The sequence below is a fragment of the Mycteria americana genome, chromosome 1 (genome assembly GCF_035582795.1).
Source record: "Mycteria americana isolate JAX WOST 10 ecotype Jacksonville Zoo and Gardens chromosome 1, USCA_MyAme_1.0, whole genome shotgun sequence".
In the NCBI taxonomy this organism is placed as follows: domain Eukaryota; kingdom Metazoa; phylum Chordata; class Aves; order Ciconiiformes; family Ciconiidae; genus Mycteria; species Mycteria americana.
Window position 1 is genome coordinate 92246303 of NC_134365.1, and position 13689 is coordinate 92259991.

The 13689-nt window shown below is 46.5% G+C and overlaps 1 protein-coding gene across 2 annotated transcripts in view; it reads right to left on the reverse strand.

Moving 5' to 3' along the window:
• Positions 1-2582: 2582 nt before the first annotated feature.
• CHD1L (chromodomain helicase DNA binding protein 1 like) overlaps positions 2583-13689 on the reverse strand; it is a 31454-nt gene continuing 20347 nt past the window's right edge. Inside the window, exons 18-24 of one of the 2 annotated variants that reach the window (XR_012777215.1) lie at positions 13450-13658; positions 12276-12374; positions 11445-11515; positions 11062-11176; positions 10708-10816; positions 9653-10005; positions 2583-2845 (exon numbers count right to left, since the gene is read on the reverse strand). Coding sequence is in view for 1 of the 2 variants with exons in the window: in XM_075512466.1 (XP_075368581.1) it covers positions 9927-10005; positions 10708-10816; positions 11062-11176; positions 11445-11515; positions 12276-12374; positions 13450-13658 (682 nt within the window). In the remaining variant the exon portion in view is untranslated. Of the gene's footprint in view, positions 2846-6560; positions 10006-10707; positions 10817-11061; positions 11177-11444; positions 11516-12275; positions 12375-13449; positions 13659-13689 lie in introns of those variants that run through there. The other variant, XM_075512466.1, reaches the window with a different exon arrangement.

Sequence of the window (13689 nt, forward strand, 5' to 3'; positions counted from 1 at the left end):
GCAGCAGCCACAGGGAGCTGCGGGCCAATGGCCGTGGGCAGTTAGACACTTGCCTGGGTGGTTTTGACACGGGCTGGAATCCTTCCAAAATTTCAGCTCATAGGGAGCATTCTTAACAGAAGCTTTCTGTAAGATTCTATTCACCATTTATTTTTCAAAATTAACAAGTGAAGTGATCACAGAGCCAACACTAGTCCCATAGTTGTGGCCAGCTATATAGCCAAAGCCCAGTGGAGGAAAAGAGCCAAGCATGGTCAGAATGAAGCTCTTCAAAGATTGCAAAGCATTGTTGAAGCTCTCTTCTCCACAACTCTTCACCTCAAAGTCAGGATGCTCCAGTGATGGGCTCACAGGCAATGATATCACAGAATATACTCCACAACATTCTAATTTGCTCTTGCAGCCGGTGTGACTTCATTTCTTAACTCTCTATAGCTGCAAAGATCTTGTGACTTGTGACTTCATTTCTTATCTCTTTATAGCTGCAAACCCAGGGCCAAAAAACCCCACTGCTTCAAACACTGCTAGAATTGCTAAGTCTGCCTCCCCAGACCAAAAACCCTGCCATCAAGTCATTTATGCTTTCTTAGACCGTGCAGTCAGAGAGTTCAGCCCTTGGCATAAGAGAGTTAGTTTACAACCTTGACAGTCTTCTAAATAAGAAAACAATGTTGTTTCACAGCAGCTCTCCAAAGCGTGCCGTCACTGAAACCGAACAGCTAATGCAATGGCTTTGCCCTCTATTGGGCGCACTCAGAAGCGTTCAGGTTTGCATCCCGGGCCAGCACTGCCAGGGCGCAGGAGGAGACTCTCCTTTCGTCAGCTGTCGCTGGAGCAGATTTAGCTCCGGCCATGTGAGCTTCCCCACGCCGTAACTTGCTGAACGGAAATAACCGTTCATCCCTGCAAGCCCATGACTTTGGGCATCACTTCAGTGACCAAACCAGCTTCTAAGCAGAGAAGGGCAACTGTGTCCTCCCTCCCCCCGGTACCGACCCCCTTACTGCCCAGTGGGATGAGCCAAGACATAAAGCAGCTTGTTTTATACGGCCTGGGCATGCGAGGCATTAGCGGAGCCTTCACACCGGCGTGAATTCACTCGCGCTGGCGCGTTAACAGCGCGGTGCTTCCTTCAAAGGCAAGGCTTGGCAGAGAAAGTGCTGCCCGCCCTGAGGGGCTACACCTACGGCCCTCGCCGGCATTGAGGGGTTTTATCCCGGGAAGTCGAGATCTCTCCCGCCCGCGGCATCGGAGCCGGGACCCACCGCCCCAGCAGCCTCACAGCGGCGCGGGAGAGGGCAGCGCCGAGGCTGCCCGGCAGAGCCCCGGCCAGCAGCAGGGAGGCCCAGCGGCCGCCCCCGTCCACCTTCCCCCTCCGCCCAGCCACGGGAATCGGCCCCCAGCTGCCCTGGAAAGCGCCGGGCAGGGGGAGCGGGGACACAGCGGGGTCCCCCCGCAGCCGGCACCACCGTAGCCCAGCCAGCCTCTCAGCCCCCCCCGGCCGAGGGGAAACGACCCCTGCCGCCAAGCGCGGGGGCCGAAGAGGCTGCCCTACCGCTGCTCCCGCCACCCCGGCCCGGGCACCCCGGGGCAGAGCGGCAGCGGCGGGGTCCCGACGGCGGGAGGGCGTGGTAGAGGGGAGGGGAGGGAAGAGGAGAGGCGAGAAGGGCAGCGCCGCCGCCGTCGTCCCCCGCACCGCACCCGACCCAGCACTCACGGACAGACTCACCTCCCTCCCGCAGCCGCCCCATGCCGCTCCCGGCACCGACCCGCCGCCTTCCCCCGGCGGCGGCCGCCGTCGCTGCTACCGCCGCTTTCCGCTTCCTGTGCCCGGCACCGCCCCGCCCCTCCCCCGCCGGCAGCCGCACCGCCCCCGGCCCGCCGGAGCCACCGCCCCCCGGGCCAGGCTTCCCTCCCCGGGAAGCGGTCGCCCTGGCTCGCACCGGGGCCCCAGCCCCCTGCTCCCTACCCTGCCACTGCCGGCAGCCCGGCGCTGCCCGCCCGCCAGACCCGGGCCCTGGCAGCTCCTAGCCGGCCCTTGCTGCACCCATACCTGGTGGGGACCTGCGGCTGGACCCGCTACTCACCCCTTCGAGGCCCCATTTCACCCTTTGAACCTCTCCCTGCAGCTCTGCCTCCCTCTGCATCTCAGCTCCTACATCTCCTGCCGCTGCCCCTCTTTCCGAGACCTGCCCATCACCTCCCTCCCTGCTCCCGGGTGCCCACCTCCTGAGCCCCACAGCCCCTCCGAGGCTGAGCCCTTCCAGCTCTACAGCTCTCCTCCACCCAGCCCTGCCCCTCACCTGTTCTTATGCCGTCACGCTCTCCTCCAGCAGAAAGACCAGTCCCTTTGAGCTCGCTCATCCAGGACAACCATGTTCTTGGGCTTCTCTCCAAGGCCAAATGTATTGCTAGGCACTGTAATGCCTAGCCTTTGGGACTGCTTGGTCTGTTCCTCCAACCATAGCCTGCAGCTGCAGTGCACTTTGCCCCTGGTCACAAGAGGTCTGCAATGAGGAAGGACCTCCTGCCCGCCAGGGAGAAGGGCCTGGTTTGCCTGAAGCCTCTAACAGGCTGCCCGAAGCCTGCCTTGGGCACCAAATTCCTTACACTGCTTGCTCTCAGCAGCTGGGAAGGAAAGAGGCAGAGTTCTACACGCCGTGCAAGTCACCTTTTCTGTATTCAAATGTTGCTCCTTTTTCATTTCACCTCTGGGTTGTCTTACCCTTTAAAAATAGTTAAGTTTTCAGGCCGTACAATGAACCAGCAGCTGGGAATGCATGAAGAAAATCTAGACCTCCTGGATTCCAGTCCTGTGTTTTGAACTACTTAAGAACAATCCAGTCTACAAAGGGAACAAATGCAGAAGATACTGAAGTTATTCCTATCAGATAGTTTCTGTGTTGCATAATTGTGGCTTCTGTAGATTGCATCTTTTATTTCTCCCCTCCTAATTCCTCACACTCACTTTTTCCAAAATAATGCCACGGTTTTATTTGCGGTGCTTGCCCCGTACTCAACATCTGTACAACATGCAATGACTTTACGATGGAACAGTCAACCGGGAATTAGAAGAAACGTTTCCATATCACTCTTATTTGGTATTTACATTACCTCCTGTTTTGCATGGTGTACACACTTACCCAACCCACCCAACCCCGTGACTGACTGGAAGAAGCCAATATCAAGTGATAGGCTCCATCTTGTATTATGCATCAACATGTGTCTAAACTTGCCCAAGGCCTGAGTACTCTGCTGCGTTCTGGGCAATGGCCCTGCCCTGGAAGGCATCTGACACCCTGCTGAAAGCCTGCCTCTCAGCCTTGCTGGCTGCTAGTGGCTCCCCATGGCTCAACTATTGCAACGGGGCTTTCCTCCTCCCTGCTCAGAGGTGGGGGAAATGTGACAGAAGGCAACAAGCTAGAGTTTATGGAGGCCATGCATCTGGCACAGGGGAGAGACTCGGTGCAAGGAGCAAGGCTTTACCTGTGCCAAGTGGGGAAGACGACAAGGGGAGATGCTGCGCAACCTGAAAGGCTACAGAAACTCCGGGGAAAGAAGTTCAACAAGAGGACTTTTTCAAAGGTCTTTAACTGGACTTCTTTGAAAGTGACCAAGAAACTCCTCAGCTAAGTCTGTATTTCTTCTCCTACTATGCCACGCCAGCAGCTGCTCAAGAAGATTTAGAGGATTTATAAACACTAGTTTCATGGTCTAAACCAGCAGGAGTTGTTGCAGTACCCCACGGAAAAGAGATTGCTAAGAGATCTAAGCTGGGATGTATACAAACCTCAGAGAGGACCAGCACCTATGCCCTGTTGTGCTGGTTTTGGCTGGGATAGAGTTAATTTTCTTTATAGTAGCTAGTATGGGGCTATGTTTTGGATTTGTACTGAAAACAGTGTTGATAATACAGAGATGTTTTAGTTGTTGCTAAGTAGTGCTTATACTAAATCAAGTACTTTTCAGCTTCCCATGCTCTGCCAGGTGCATAAGAAGCTGGGAGGGGACACAGCTGGGACAGCTGACCCCAACTGACCAAAGGGCTATTCCATACCATATGATGTCATGCTCAGTATATAAATCTGGGGGAAGAAGAAGGAAGGGGGGCACATTCGGAGTGATGGTGTTTGTCTTCCCAACCGTTACGCATGATGGAGCCCTGTGTTCCTGGAGATGGCTGAACACCTGCCTGCTGATGGGAAGTAGGGAATGAATTCCTTGCTTCGCTTTGCTTGTGTGCACGGCTTTTGCTTTACCTATTCAACTGTCTTTATCTCAACCCAAGTGAGAGTTTTCTCACTTTTACTCTTCTAATTCTCTCCCCCATCCTACCGGGGGGGGGGGAGTGAGCAAGTGGCTGTGTGGTGCTTAGTTGCCGGCTGGGGTTAAACCACGACACCTGTCCAGGCCTAGCTGGCATAGATAGCTGTTAGACCCAGCAGCAAGGCCCACTTGCACCTAACTATGTCAAGTTGTTACACAGAATATTGGCAAAGGAGGAATACACTGAAGATGGGCTCAGGGGCAGATGCTGAGACGCTGTTACATGCTTATCTCTCATCATCTGTTTAAACCACTGAGGCATGAGGAAATGTTTTGCATGAGTCGAGCTACTTGTGTGGTAGGGTCATAGTTCAGAAATTTGTAAAGTGCTATGCTCCTGTACACTACTGAATAGGTAAGATTAGAGGGTTTTCTAGATTACCCAGAACAGATGTCATAGATTCACAGGAGAATGATTTAAGTTGAAATGGACTTCTGGAGATCATCTAATCCAGTCTCCCCACTCAGAACAAAGTCAACTGGAGCAGGTTGCTCAAGGCTGTGCCAAGTTTGGTTTTGAGCATTTGCAAGGACAGAGGGTCCACACCCTCCCCCTGCAACCTGTTCCAGTGTTTGAACATCCTCACAGTAAAAATGTTCTTCTCTCATGTTTAAATGGAATTTCATGTATTTCAGCTTGTGCCTGTTCCCTCTCTTCCTTTCACTGGATACCACTGAGAAGAGTCTGCCTCCATTTTTTCACTCCCTTCCATCAGGTATTTGTACACATTGATATGCATTTACACACATTGGTTCCACTCTGAAACGTCTCTTCTCAAGGCTAAAAAATCCCAGCTCTCCCAGCCTCTCCTGGTACGTCAGATGCTCCGATCCCTGAATCATTTTAGTGAACCTATGCTGGACTCACTCCAGAATGTCCATCTCTGTCAAACAGAGACCAAACAGATGGTCTCTGGTCCAGAGTGTGCTCTGTCTGCATGTAACACAAGACACCTTCACTATTCAGTTCCCTTCTGTTTTGATCTTTTCCCATTCCTGCTGGCATAATGGCCAGGGGATCTTTTAGGATCTGTAAGTGGTCAAGTACATGGACTGGCACTGCTTTATGGCATGCTCTTAGATGCACACACAGATAGAAAGATGAAGAGGTAGGACACTCATACAAAGCCAGGCCCAAACTTGGCCTGTTTCACGATGTAGCACACAGAAAAGGGATATGATCTCAGATTCTTCATCCCTTTCTGCAGCAGATTTGCATGAGGTCATAAATACCTTTGATTTGCTCCTAACTTGTCTCTCTTCTCCTATTTGGTAAAAAAAATCCTTATCATGTGAATGCTGATGCTACAACCTCAAGTTTACTGGAAGTAGCAGAGGAAGGCTAGTAGACGCCCTGCACTTACTTCAATAAATAAGTTAATAAAATAATTCTTTTCTGCTCAAGGCAACAAAAACTGAGACTTTTTCAGATCTTACAAGAAGCAGCTTCTGGCTTCCTTTAACACTCCTTTGATTTGTTTTTCCAATAGAAACATGACTGACATTCTCACTTCATGTAGTTCCTTGAGGGGACTGTTTCTATCCATAACTTTGAAGAAATACTCAAGAAAATGCTAGCGAGTGCAAGCAGGAACATTCTTTTTCTGGTTGAAACATGAGGATCCAGACAATTTTTGTCCTCATCACATTTTCAGAAGGTTCTAGGTGTCTTCCCACAAATGCAATACCATCTGACCAAGGCCAAGATGGGTGGATGGTAGAGTCCAGCATGGAAAACACACACTGACTCATTCATGCAAGGAATTGAAAATGATACAGAGATCTGTTTAGAGGAAATACACATCTGTAATTCTATTAATCCTGCTACTGCATTCCTCAGGCTTGTATTTTTCACTCTGAAAAGCATGAGTTGGACAGAAGACCAGGGAGAGATGGATTTTCAGTCACAGCTGTGGAACACAAGTGATCTTGGATGTACTAGAACAGGTACTTTCTGGAATGTAGACATTATCCCTTCTTATAACAAATTCCTTAGTGTTTTGAATCACTCTGTCTTACATTTTGATTTGCTGATCACAGTGCATGACCAACCTGCTATCTAGTCAAATTAGCTAAATAAAGGTCTATGCTGTCTCTTCTAGGATCACCTACTGTAAAGTGGTGGGAGTTTTCACACAACTTGACATGTACGTTACGCTTTTAAGTCATCTCTTTGCTCAAAGGTTTGCTTTCTTTTTTCCCTCCAGGACCATTAGATTCACTTACTTTAAAATAAATCCATCTACTTATCCTTATATTTTTCTACTGATCATTTTTGTGGGCCAGATTCTGCCTTGTTTGGAGACCCATACATACAATATTTTTGTTAAGATGCTGAGGTCGAATTTGCTGTAGATTTTCTCCATCACCTTGGGAACCAGTCTTCCTCTTTCTTTCCCCAAAATCCAGACTCCACCTTCCCCAACACACAGTGACATATCCAGATAATTTTTGACGGTGACAAAATTCAGTGACAAAATCCCAAATCTACACATGTCCATAAAAGGTGATTGGTTTCTCCATGTTTTTACTGTTTCCTGAGCAGGATAAAAAGATCATTCTTAAGTTACAGGCCATAGAGATTCCTCACCAAAGAGAATTTGTCTGCACAATGCTTTGAGAATCAGAGGCAGTGTCATGTCAAGTAAGAAACATAAGCATGAGCTGAGCCAGAACAACTATAAACGTCATTCTGAACTACTGCCCACTCTTACATGGCATCAGCTGGAGCCTCCAGCATGGGGTGGAGAGGAAAGTTTTTCACTGAGACTGGATGCCACTTCATAGGTCCTATCTGATCAAACTGCTTGTATAGCCAGTCTGAACTGTGCATGATATTGCTCTGTGGTGCTGACCTCAATCTAGCAGCATACATCTAAAGTTTAAGTAAATGCGCAATGACAGATATGCACAAGGAGCCACATTTCAGCTCTTATACTGCAGAAAATCTTGTTTAGAGGAAGACAGAGGCCAGAGGGACATGACTACAAAAGAACACCTTCCTTCCCTTTTGGGGTGGTTGCTATTTAGAAAGGGAAAATGCGTAGTACTGCACAGCTGAAGAAACAGCATGACACATTTATTTTGCATAGCAACTTGCATAAAAGCTACTGAGCCCTTTATGGAATTAATTATCCAAAAATACACGATTTCTGCCCAAATAAAGAGAAATGGTGGTGGGTAGCAAATACTAGAAAAACTTCACTTGGCTGAGATTCTGCAAAACCCCATTCAGGATTCAGTTGAAATCTCACTTCCATTTCAAAGCAGATAGAGGTAGAACTTTTCTTTGGGTTCAGCAGATTTAAAGAATATGAAAGAACATTGTTTAAAAAAGAAAAAAAAACCCAAACCAACCAACAAAACCCCCAGACTCCAGAAGCATCTCCTAAGTAAATTTAAAGGAAAAAAAATGAGGTAGATTTCATCTGTACAGGCCAAGAGGACTAGAGGGGGAAAAGAGAACATCTTTTGTCTGACTTGCCCCTAAGTTAGAGGGCTAGAATCTATTGCATACCATGACCTTTTCTCTCTGCATGCCAGGAACCTTGCAGCCCCCTCTGGACCTTATCTTAGAGGGTAAGGGACATTAACAGGCAGGTAGTCATGCCCTCCTCTCCTTTATAACTCTAGCCAGAGTTATAGCAGGGTAGGGGCCACAGTACAGAGGCAGAGGCCCATCTTCTTGTAGAAACAAAGGAAAGCATAAGGCCTCAAATAGGCCATAGTGGTGGTAAACGCACTACTTCAACCTATTCTGGGGGACTCAGCCACAAGACAAATCCTTTCCATGTGTAACTGCATGGTGGCCAGAGAACCCATAGGTGGGCTGGGATTTGGCCATAGGTGTGTGTGAAGCTGGGAAACAAGACTGCACATACTGGAACACTTGGGAATGAAAACTTTTAAAGAAGGGCAATAAATATATAGAAAAAGAATAGGTGGAAGAAGAGAGCCTTGAGTCTGCAGACTGAAATTACATGTTCAGTCAAGCTGGCAAAGAAAAAAGCATAATTGGTGTTTTAATTCTGGCAAAGAGGGAGCGTTTTTCCAGGCTGGAGATCACTGCCCTGCTCTCTGAAAGGAGGCAGAAGAGCAACATGTGCTGCTGCAAGCTGATTAACAGTGCCACCAGCCGGCCTGCTGGAAGACTGCCAGTTTGCATGACTGGGGGAAAACAAGGTAATGTACATCTACTCATTTCTCTTTTCACCTCAGAAAGTCTTCACAGTCAGACTCTGATCCTGCAAGCGCTTTGCCAAATACAAAGGGGCTGTTCCTGTGAGCAGCTGCAAGACAGGTCTTACCCACAGAGGTGCTATGCAGCGCTAGCTTACCTAAACTTCAGCAGGGTCAAAGGAGATAACAAATCACTTGGGGTTTTCTGGTAGAGCTAAGAGTGAATGGCAGAGTATCCAACTCAGGAAGGCTTCTTCTAGTGTGGAGCACACCAATCAGTGTGATTAGCCATGTCAGAATCAGGCCTGAAATTATTAAGTAACCAGATGGTGCTACAGAGGCAGTGTAAATGCAGCCAATGAGATGTGAGTCGGCAATTAGATATTTAAAGACATACTTTCCACTGCTTGTGGGGTGATTTCCTATTGGAAGCTGAACTTTAAATTGAATTAAGTTTGGCACCTCACAGTCTCTCTGGTCAAAACACTTATTAGGAGCGCTAGTATTCCCTGCTTGTACTAAAAAAACCCTAAAAAATATGCTAAAGCCAACAGTGCCAACAATGCAAAAAACAGGAAAGTTCTGTTGCAATAGAGTAAAGCCAACATCAAAAACCCCACATTAAGATTTCCTTAAAGTGAATCAAAGGGTCCTGGAACCTTTCACACAGCTTTTTGAACAGCAGTAAGGGACTGGTTTTGCTTAACAACTGCAACAAAGAACTGTGTAATGAAAAAGCAGTTGTGGGAGAAGGAAAGGTGTCATTTATAAAGCCAGTCTCAAATGTTGGCAGCCTTGCACGCCCTTGCCAAGAATACTGGTCAGGATTTTGCTAGATTGTAAGCACATGATTATGTGGCTAAATTTTATATTTGAACAAATGCAAGTCAAATAGACTTCTGGTGAACTGGAACAGTATAAACAGTTTATACTATGTGGTTGTCATGCCGTGTTGTTAATGTAGACAGCTTCCTTTCCACTGAGACATCTATGTGGGCATGTACACAGACTCCCAGGTAAAACCACTAAAAAGCTGACTGAAGACAGGTATAGTGAGACAAGGGATGAAATTTGAAGAGGGGAAAAAATATGGCCAAACAATACTGTATTCCAAGCTCTTAACTTAATGTAAGGGATAACAACTGACCGTCAGTGAAAGTTTGATTTTCCATCTCCAAAACAGATCTGTGATTGAGCCAACATCCTTATTCAAAGACTCCTTGAACTCTGAAGCAGTCTCATTCCTCTCCAGAGCCACTGACAATATCTAAATGTTCTGGCCAATACAGGCAGAGAGATACAGGAGCGAATAATGGCTGTGTAAGCCATGTTTCTGAAGTGGATGCATACAGACTGTCTGCGTGACGTTGAAAAAGATCCTTGGCTTTTTGCACATGTTTCTCAATGAAATTACTGCATCCTCATGGCTTTGAGACTGTCGTTGAAGATGAATATGGTTGTGAAGCAGAGGAAGAGCCTTTATTCCTAGGGAAGTAGTATCTAATAAGAAGTGTCAAGGAAATGCTGTCAAGTGTCAAGGAATGCCAGACAATATGTCCACTAAGAGATTCACAAGGAAGGAGGCAGAATGCTCTGAATGCTCTTCTCTTTGTTTCAGGTTTTCAGTTTCACAGAATTGCTGACAGTGGCAGTGTAGCAAATGCATGTCTTCCTAGAGAAATGACAAAACAGAGCCTCCTTGTAAACCTCCGTTTCCTTTCCTGGAAGGTGAAAGCAGTGAGCTGTTTTGTTATACGAACCTGTCCTAACACACACCAACTTCACCATGTTCAGCCAAGGAAGCAGGTTATCACTTGCGTGGAACATTGTAATGTTTTTTTCACATCCTCAATTTTGCTACTTTCTGAGTCACTTCCCATTATTCTGAAATTCCAGGCATCTCCCCCACAGACGTGGCATATACAGGTAAGTTGACGGCTGTCAACAGAAGACTAGCATCTAGTTCCAACAAATTCTGACAGGCATACTGAATCACACTAATCTGTCATTATCACCTAAGATGGTAAGTCTTCACTGTGGAATGAGTACCTGGATGAGAGCAAAATCAGATAAACCAAGTTTTTAGCTGGACTGCGGCATCTGTGCCTTGCCTTGCTTTCTTGCTTTGCATCCACTAAGATATTTAGGGGATCATTTCAATATTAGATTGTGAACCAAATAAAACATACTACAAAAGGATACATAAGAGTGGGGATACCCCGTGTTGCCAAATATTTTCGGATGAGCCGCTCGGTACCATACCAGTTGAAACCTTTTGTTGCATACCCAATACGAGGAAGATGCACCGTTGCTGAGAAGGAGGGAACAGAGAGTGCACACTCTTTAGGACAAGACACATCTATAGAAAGCAATCTAGATAAGGACTTCAAGCTACCCAACAAGAACAGAAGAAATATTTTGGAACACAACCTATCTGCCATGGAGATCTCACTTCACTTCAGAAAAAAAACAGTACAGGAGAGGTGGAAATTGGTCATCATCTTTAGGTGCAATCACACATGTAAAGATTCACTGTTCTACTGCACAAACACTTACCATTCCTTTTCTTGGCCACTAAATAAATCTTTTTCAGGCCCTTTTCCAAAGCAGACAGCTTAATGCCAGACAAGTTGTTGGACCGATCCCGGTGCTGTGCTACAATCAAGGCCAACTACAATCAAGGAGAAAACACACAAAACCATGAAATGGAGTCCATACACAGCACTAAGAGACACAGCGATAGCTGCTGGAAAACTGCATCACTAACTATTAGCTTTAATAAACAAGAAAAATATCTCCTTTTCTCTAATGTTTAACTGCAACTTGGCCATGTTCAGTATTCAGTGCCATTATTATTGGGAAAAAGACATAATGTTCATTTCACACAGCTTCAAAAACATGCAGACAGAGCAACACAAAAAGGAGCTTCTCATTCTCACCAAGTCTTGTCCTTTTTTCCTGGATTTTTTATCATCAATGGGGAATAATAGGGTTCCTCCTAGCTCCAGGTCTGTCCAGAAAACAAGAACAGAACAACAACAACAACAAATCAGTCCTGAAGAGTCAATGGTGAGTCAATGCAGCAGTGATTTCACTATCACGTTCTGTATTATTCTCCTTGGCTTTCTTCATCTCCCCATGATGGTTTCAGCAGTCAGTCCCTTTGCCCAGGGAAGCAAGGCAGATGTTACCTCCCGCTCCGAGACACACAGACACAGATAACCCAGTTAAAGACCACAAATGGAAGGAGAGACACTGGAACAAGAAGAAAGCATTTCCCAGGAAATTAGAAAAAACAATAGGTCCACCTTACAGCAAGATGTGCATTCCTCACCAGCTGCAGGTAGCTCAAAACTGCTAATACATGCTCAGGAGAAGATTAGAGCTTGGAAGGAACAAAAGGTTCAACTGAGTACTGCCTGAGATGGCTTTCATCCTTCTTAAAAGCACTTTAACAGAAGATGCTCTGTCTTATATAGTGAAAAACATCTTGTGAATAATGAACAAGTTCAGTTTTTTTTCTTTTTTTCTTTTTTTTTTATGATTTGCAGCATGGATCGGAATGACCAACCCCTATGCAGAGTTCTCACACTCCAAAAAAGTCAAGTCAAAGCACCCGCTGTACTACTTTCAGAGCTAGAGATAAATATATCCAGAGAAAGAGAAAAAAACATGAGTATCAAGGTATCCAAGCACCTTACTCCTGCAACATCAGTGGGATTTAAGATCTTTCAAGTATCTTGGCCTAAGGTCATGTTTTAATCTCTTACCTTTCATCTTTCCTGCCATCTCATATATTTTCCTTGGCTGATCAGAACGAGCTTCCAAAGCTGTAAATAAACCACCCCTTCCCCAGCGGCCAGAGTCATCTAGAATGAAATGACAAGTTAGATTCCTTTTAGAAAGTGAGGCTGAAGACCACCCCTGCAGGAGAGGGACCTACTCTGTACAAATGTAACGAATGATTATCAAAAACAGATATGGGAACCACACATGAACCAAAGTCAACCAGTACTCAAGGGACCATCCTAGAGGATAAACCTCAGCCCTTGAGAAAAACAAACATGTCGCAGCTCCCTGAAAAACTCCGTGGGAAGAATTCCTTCTTACTGTCCGCTGAGGATGCTCAAACAAGCACTAACCATGGCATTGAGCATATAAACCTGTCAGTATCCTCACATATACGCACATAGGTGCATAGAGCATGCACCTACTATGTCCCCAGATTGGTGCCTTGGGCTTCCCACAACCAGATGTTTGTTATTTGTGGGCTTTCACTTTTACTTGGCATTTCCACTTTAAACATGACGTTTTGTGCTGAGTTTAACATAAGCCAAAGCAGATTATAATATTCTGCTATAGCCCCAGTCAGAGAGCAGCTCCAACACTGATTCAGGAGGAACTCTGTAATGTGAATTTCTCTCCCTCAACTTCAGTGTCTTAACAGAGGTCCTTAAATTAGGAGACTAGCCTAGAGCCTTTGAACTGTCAGTGTTGAGAGACGAGCACCAAGATAGAGAGACTCTGACCTCAGCCTCTGGAAGTGCCTGTCTCTCTCTGCTGACTGTGTAAGGGAGATGATTTTCAGTATCTCAGTTCAATCCCTACGGCTTCCACGGGATGAACAAAAGCCCCTGCTTTCAGGAGAAATTGTCCCCACTTGGCCACGGACATAAAATCTCAAGCCATACAGGCACCTTTCAAGAGGCTCACCCATAAATCCAGAGAGGGCATGAAAAGACCCATGTACACCTTGCTAGTACTTGTGTGGGTTATACATGGTGGAGTAGAGGCTGTATTGCCTCTGCACCACTCAAGATTAAGTCAGACTCAAATCCAAGTTATTTCAGTCTGGATGGGAATTAGAAACTATTGAGCTAGCAGAGACAATTCAGCCCCCTTGTCCACCTCACCCAACAACGTTCCTGTTGTTGTAAGTCCCACCTAGGCAGTGGACAATGATGGCATCCTCGTCTTCTGTTTTGGGGTGGGTGACATCTCCCATGACGTACTTGATATAGTTCAGGTCTGCATCTTCATAATCTAAATCCACATTCAGCCCAGCCTCATCCTCCTCCAACTCTTCCTCAGAGTCACTTTCCTCTGAAGGAAGGCAGGTAGAGGTGTAATGATTTGCCTCCCACCAGGCCATTCTGAAACAAAACAAGAGAAGATGATGTTCAA